This window comes from Rhinopithecus roxellana, chromosome 15 (genome assembly GCF_007565055.1).
Source record: "Rhinopithecus roxellana isolate Shanxi Qingling chromosome 15, ASM756505v1, whole genome shotgun sequence".
In the NCBI taxonomy this organism is placed as follows: Eukaryota; Metazoa; Chordata; class Mammalia; order Primates; family Cercopithecidae; genus Rhinopithecus; species Rhinopithecus roxellana.
The window spans coordinates 32,410,726-32,417,582 of record NC_044563.1 but is presented as its reverse complement, the minus strand read 5'-3'; the positions used below and the strand labels follow the sequence as shown (position 1 = coordinate 32,417,582).

Genomic DNA, 6,857 nt, shown 5'->3' with positions numbered 1-6,857 from the left:
ACGAGACCTCGGGCATTCTTCAGGTAAAAAGATGGCTTAATTGGAACATTCAGAGGCTTAAGAGAAAAACGGGAGTGGAGGAAGGAAGCAATCAAGGAGGGTAGTATTTCCCAAATGCCTACCGGCCATGTGCCAGACAAAATGTTAGGCTCTATCTGTGATGTCTCATTTAACTGAAGTGGGAGAAGAACGTGAATAAATGCCTGGATTCCTGAACTGCATAAAAAGAGAAGCCAATACACTTTTTCCTTTATTTGGTTGAAACAAGTTATTTGTGCATTTATAGCTTTTTCTTTTAATTAAAAGTAAGAGTGGAAAACTCACTGAAATGTCTAATTTCAAATAAAATATTTGATTTCTAATTTCTGTTTTTCAAACAAACAAAAAAACCCCCGAAGCATTATGAAAGGTTTTACTGTGTAGGAGGAAACGTCACTAGGTTGATGGGCCTAGCCAGAACACCTAACACCCTCCATCTAGCCTCCAAACTGAGGCAGTGGCCCTGCAGAAAGAGCCACTTGAAGCCACTTTTATAGAAGCTTTTACTCTCTATACTTGATTTTTTTCTTTTCTTTCTTTTTTTTTTTTTTTTTTGAGACGGAGTCTCGCTTTGTTGCCCAGGCTGCTGGGGTGCAGTGGCGCGATCTCAGCTCATTGCAAGCTCCGCCTCCTGGGTTGACGCCATTTTCCTGCCTCAGCTTCCCGAGTAGCTGGGACTACAGGCGCCCGCCACCACATCCGGCTAATTTTTTGTATTTTTGTCAGAGACGGGGTTTCACCGTGTTAGTGAGGATGGTCTCGATCTCCTGACCTTGGGATCCGCCTGCCTCGGCTTCCCAAAGTGCTGGGACTATAGGCGTGAGACACCGTGCCCGGCCTATACTTGATTTTTAATGAAAACATTCTTAGTAATAAATTCATATGGCTAACCCAAATTTATTTTCTGTAGGCATAACATCAAAAACACCTGACAGGATTGCCCCATTCCCAGCACTGTATCTCTCCCCTAATATCAGTGGGACTCCACTGATGCACAGTTGTGATCTACTAAAACTTCTCTTAAAACTGCCTCCTCTTCCAAAGCCTTAACTTGGGTGCTCGAATATTTATCTTCGTCATCATTTTTATCATCCAAAGTATTTTACATAACTTTCATGGGTGCAGACATTGTTTAAATGCTTGGCAAAATTAATAGTGATGCTCATTCAGCCATCTCACTGAACGGACAATAAATTCCTTGACGACAAGGGCCTCGGGCGGCCACATCTTCATCTTTGGTTTATGAGTCCTGTGCGTCTTGGTACAAGCAATACTACTATGAGCCGGTAAGTCAGACTTATTTGTTAGGGAACCAAAGGAAAGAACATGTTTTGATTGCTAAGAAAACATTTTGTTCTCTATCCTTTACTAGGCTGGCAGGCCAAGGGAATGTTCTTATGAGCACTCATATTGAAAGCTTAAGTTTCACGAAATGCACAGACTCTGAAGGCCGCGCCGCTGGGGGCTGCCTCCACAATCCGCCCATCTCGGCGGGCCACGAGGTCCTGGCCACCGACGCGGTGGCCGAGCCTCTCCTCGCACATTCCCCCGGCCTCTTGACTCCCTCCCTCCCTCAAGCCCTCCCTCCGGCGGGCGTCGCTGGCGGGTGGCTAGGCCCAACGGCAGGAAGCCGACGCGGATCCTCCGTCCTGCGGCGCCGGGTCCGCCTTCCGTCTGTTCCAGCGCCTGCTCCTGCGCGGCAGCTGCTTTGGAAGGTCTCGAGCCCCCTGTACCTTCCCAGGGATGAACCGGGCCTTCCCTCTGGAAGGCGAGGGTTCGGGCCACCGTGAGCGAGGGGCGGGGCGGTGGGCGCGCGCAGAGGGAAACCAGATCAGCTGAGAGAGAATAGGAGTAGTGGATGAGGCGCCTGTGGGGCGCGGCCCGGGAGCCCTCGGGCGCGGGCTGGGAGGAGTGGGCGGAGGCGCCGCAGGAGGCTCCTGGGGCCTGGTCGGGCTGGCTGGGCCCCGGGCGCAGTGGAGGAAAGGGACGGTCGGCGCCCGGTTGGGCGTCCTGGCCAGCTCACCTTGCCCTGGCGGCTCGCCCCGCCCGGCACTTGGGAGGAGCGGGGCTGGGCCTGCGGTTGGATTCCGGGACCGCCCCCTTCCATTCCCGGGTCAGCGGCAAGCTGCAGCGACGGCTGGAATCGCAGCTGCAGCATGAGAGCCGGTGCCGCTCCTCCACGCCTACGGACGCGTGGCGAGCGGAGGCAGCTCTGCCGGTTCTCGCCATGGGGGCGCCGTGGGGTTCACCGGCGGCGGCGGCGGCGGCGGCGGCGGCGGGCGGGCGGCGCGGGTGGCGCCGAGGCCGGGGTCTGCCTTGGACCGTCTGGGCGCTGGCAGCCGCCGGCTTGATGTGTACGGCGCTGATCACCTATGCCTGCTGGGGGCAGCTGCCGCCTCTGCCCTGGGCGTCGCCAACCCCGCCGCGACCGGTGGGCGTGCTGCTGTGGTGGGAGCCCTTCGGGGGGCGCGGCAATGCCGCGAGGCCGCCCCCCGATTGCCGGCTGCGCTTCAACATTAGCGGCTGCCGCTTGCTCACCGACCGCGCGTCCTACGGAGAGGCTCAGGCCGTGCTTTTCCACCACCGCGACCTTGTGAACGGACCCCCCGACTGGCCCCCGCCCTGGGGCGTCCAGGCGCGCAGTGCCGAGGAGGTGGAACTGCGAGTGTTGGACGACGAGGAGGCAGCGGCGGCGGCAGAAGCCCTGGCAACCTCCAGCCCCAGGCCCCCAGGCCAGCGCTGGGTTTGGATGAACTTCGAGTCGCCCTCGCACTCCCCAGGGCTGCGAAACCTGGCAAGTAACCTCTTCAACTGGACGCTCTCCTACAGGGCAGACTCGGACATCTTCGTGCCTTATGGCTACCTCTACCCCAGGAGCCACCCCAGCGACCAGCCGTCAGGCCTGGCCCCGCTACTGTCGCGGAAACAGGGGCTAGTGGCATGGGTGGTGAGCCACTGGGACGAGCGCCAGGCCCGGGTCCGCTACTACCACCAGCTGAGCCAACACGTGGCTGTGGACGTATTCGGCCGGGGCGGGCCCGGGCAGCCGGTGCCCGAAATTGGGCTCCTGCACACAGTGGCCCGCTACAAGTTCTACCTGGCTTTCGAGAACTCGCAGCACCTGGATTATATCACCGAGAAGCTCTGGCGCAACGCGTTGCTCGCTGGGGCAGTGCCGGTGGTGTTGGGCCCCGACCGTGCCAACTACGAGCGCTTCATGCCCCGCAGCGCCTTCATCCATGTGGACGACTTCCCAAGTGCCTCCTCCCTGGCCTCGTACCTGCTTTTCCTAGACCGCAACCCCGCGGTCTATCGCCGCTACTTCCACTGGCGCCGGAGGTACGCTGTCCACATCACCTCCTTCTGGGACGAGCCTTGGTGCCGGGTCTGCCAGGCTGTCCAGAGGGCTGGGGACCGGCCCAAGAGCATACGCAACTTGGCCAGCTGGTTTGAGCGGTGAAGCCGCCCTTCCCTGGAAGTGACCCAGGGGAGGTCAAGTTGTCAGCTTTTTGATCCTCTACTGTGCATCTCCTTGACTGCCGAATCATGGGAGTAAGTTCTTCAAACACCTATTTTTGCTCTATGGGAAAAAGGCGATTTTACCAATGAACATTACTCCGCACAGAGATGGGGGCCCGGTTTCCATATTTTTTGCACAGCTAGCAGTTGGGCCCCCTTTGCTGTTGATGAGCATCATTGTTTAGGGGTGAAGGAGGGGGTTCTTCTTCACCTTGTAACCAGTGCAGAAATGAAATAGCTTAGCTGCGAGAAGCCGTTGAGGCGGTTTCTCTGAATTTCCCCGTCTGCCATAGGCCGGATTTGTGGCCAGTGCAGCCTCCAAATCTCATACACACTGTTCCCGATTCACATTTTTCTGGACGGAGGTGAAGCAAATTTCTGGTTGTAGAAGGAGACTTGTTGGTGGAGAGTAGAAGGACTGTGGCTGCAGGTGGGTCTTTGTTGTTTGGATTCCTCACAGCCTTGGCTCCTGAGATAGATGAGGAGGGCAGTCCAAGAGGGGCCGCTGACTTCTTTAATAAGTACTAACTGTTTCCCCTGTCCTGTGAATGGAAGCAAAATGCTGGATTGTCCTTGGAGGAGAGTTGAGATGAATATATGGGTGCACCTCACTTTACATAAGAAATGTATTCCTGAAAAGCTGCATTTAAATCAAGTCCCAAATTCACTGACTTAGGGGAGTTCAGTATTTAATGAAACCCTATGGAGAATTTATCCCTTTACAATGTGAATAAGCATCTCCTAATGTTTCTTCTGTCTTTATGGTTTTCCATAACCTGGATTTTTTAAAGGCATATTAAAATTACAGATGTGAAAATAAAGCAGAAGCAACCTTCTTCCCTCTTCCCAGAAAACCAGTCTGTGTTTACAGACAGAAGAGAAGGAAGCCACAGTGTCACTTCCACACAATTATTTATTTCATGTCTTTACTGGACCTGAAATTTAAACTGCAGTGCCAGTCCTGCAGGAGTGCTGGCATTACCCTCTGCAAAACAATGAAAGGTATTGCACTACATTATGGAACCATGTAAAAGAAAAAAAAGTTTCATGATGTCTGTTAGTGGCAGTTTTTGTTTATCTCTGTCAGTTTTTAGTTAAATGTTTAGATCCTCGGAATTACATTAGTGCCTACTATTAACTTACTCTTGTCTCTTGTTAAAGGCTAAATCTGCACTTCTCCCTGGTGCCAGCAGGTTCCCCTCATAGCCAACGTAGTGGTATAGCATATCCTCACATTTCCAGTGCCCTTGAGACTGTGCTGTGGAACCAATCTTGAACATACGTGCATTGATTTGACAAAGTTACTGAGTAAGCAGCATATTCAGCAGGTGCCACTACATACCTACTCTGTGCCAAACACTAAGCTTGAGGCCCTAGGGAAGATAGTTATACAAGGCAAAGTCCTTCTCTTTAGGGCACTTATAATCTGTCACTTCCAAAAAGTAAACGTGACTGATAAAACAAGTGGCAGAACCTGTTTGACTACTGTGACAGTCTTAATGATACCATAAATCAATATTAGAAAGCTAGTTGACTTAAAGCCTGAAATAATGGGCGTTTTCACCTCCACTTATTAGAATAAGGACCCTCAATGACTAATTATTGTGGATAGGGTCAAGATTAACTAGTTTTATACAGAGTTCTGCTGTAAATAGTCATTTTGCGTTTGATTAGTGCAATTATCTGAATCAAAAAGCAAGTTTTACCTCTCTGTACATGTTTTTGCAGACATACTTGAAAAATTCACTTAAATCTAGGTGCTTCAGTTCACTTTCTTGAGAGGAGAAATGAAAAGCTGTGGAGAAAATGTCCTCATTGAAGTTTTATAGTGAGGGCAGAATTACAATTACAAAGTGCCAGCCACCAAATAAAGATAAAAGTTCAGTTCTTAAAATGAGTTTTTATGAGGTAACAGTCAGTGATCTTGATGTTCCTGGGATTCTACATGGGGCAGTGGGAAAGAGTTCAGGTTTTGAAGGTAACCTAGTTTAGGTCTGAATTTCAGCTATGTGACATTGGGTAAATTCGTAGTAGCCCTGAGCCTCAGCTTCCTCATCTGTAAAATGACTGAGGAAAATACTTCACAAGCTCATTTTGAGCACTTTAGGAAGTGAAAGTACCTAAAATAGCAGGCACCCAACTGATGATTTTATATCTTCCTTCTTTGCTTGCAGTGATTTCAGGATATCCTCCTACCATTTATAAGTCTAAAATTATATCTGAAGGTATATTGTAGAATAAATCTAAAATAAAAAGGATGGTGCCTCATATCATGTATTTTAAATGAGTCCCTAAAGCTAAGCCATATTTCAAGAATCATGATTACCATTTAGATTAAGCTGGACTTGCAAACTAGGAAGAAGCACCTAGGCTTTCTTTGAATATATATTTTTTTGTTTGTTTTGGTCAAGCTCTATAGTTAAATTAGTATCATTTATTTTACCAATTTTTTTAGTATTAAGTCCATTTAGAACCATATTTATGGAATATTTAGCATGAGGAAGGTATAATTGCATTTCTTTTTTTTTGAGACGGAGTCTCTCACTGTCACCCCAGCTGGAGTGCAGTGGCATGATCTCGGCTCACTGCAACCTCCGCCTCCTGGGTTCAAGTGATTCTCCTGCCTCAGCCTCCTGAGCAGCTGAGACTAAAGGCACCCGCCACGACGCCCGGCCAATTTTTTGTATTTTTAGTAGAGACTGAGTTTCACCATGTTGGGCAGGCTGGTCTTAAACTCCTGACTTTGTGATCTGCCTGCCTCAGCCTCTCAAAGTGCTGGGATTACAGGTGTGAGCCAGCGTGCCCAGCTATTGCATTTTTACTCACATACATGTTGTTAATATGGAACAATTTGTTAACACTAATCTCATGAGAGAGTAAGATAAATGTGGCAATTGCTCATTTTATTTTGCATATATTAAATTGAGTAGGTTCAGCTCTAACATACCTTAAGAAAAATGCATATCAGTGCACTGTATGTATTTCAAAATGCCTTTCCTATGATTGTCATATCCTCCTTTAAGGCTTTTCCCTCAAATTTATTACAAATTTAGTATTTTTAGTACTTGATGACTCTAATTACATGAATGCACCTGGAATGACATTTGTATCAGAAGACAGTCTGACTTGCTTTCAGTATTCACAAGTTCTTTCCAGTTTCCAAGTCTTTCCCTAGCAGTAATTCAGGGGAGAGAGGGTGGTTTCATGTAAAGAGTGTGCAGTTTGGAGTCAGAACCTGGGTATGTGACTCTGTGGCCTTGATGAAGCAAGTTATTTAAACTCTTGAGTTTTAGCTTTCT

At 49.3% G+C, this 6,857-nt stretch overlaps 1 protein-coding gene across 1 annotated transcript; it reads left to right on the top strand.

The window, feature by feature from the left end:
• The first annotated feature begins 1,693 nt into the window (after positions 1–1,693).
• On the top strand, positions 1,694–6,058 carry LOC104660262 (alpha-(1,3)-fucosyltransferase 4). Its single transcript, XM_030917217.1, has one exon. It carries the CDS (start codon positions 1,898–1,900, stop codon positions 3,497–3,499), a length of 1,602 nt encoding a protein of 533 aa, XP_030773077.1. The 5' UTR covers positions 1,694–1,897; the 3' UTR covers positions 3,500–6,058.
• The last annotated feature ends 799 nt before the right edge of the window (positions 6,059–6,857 follow it).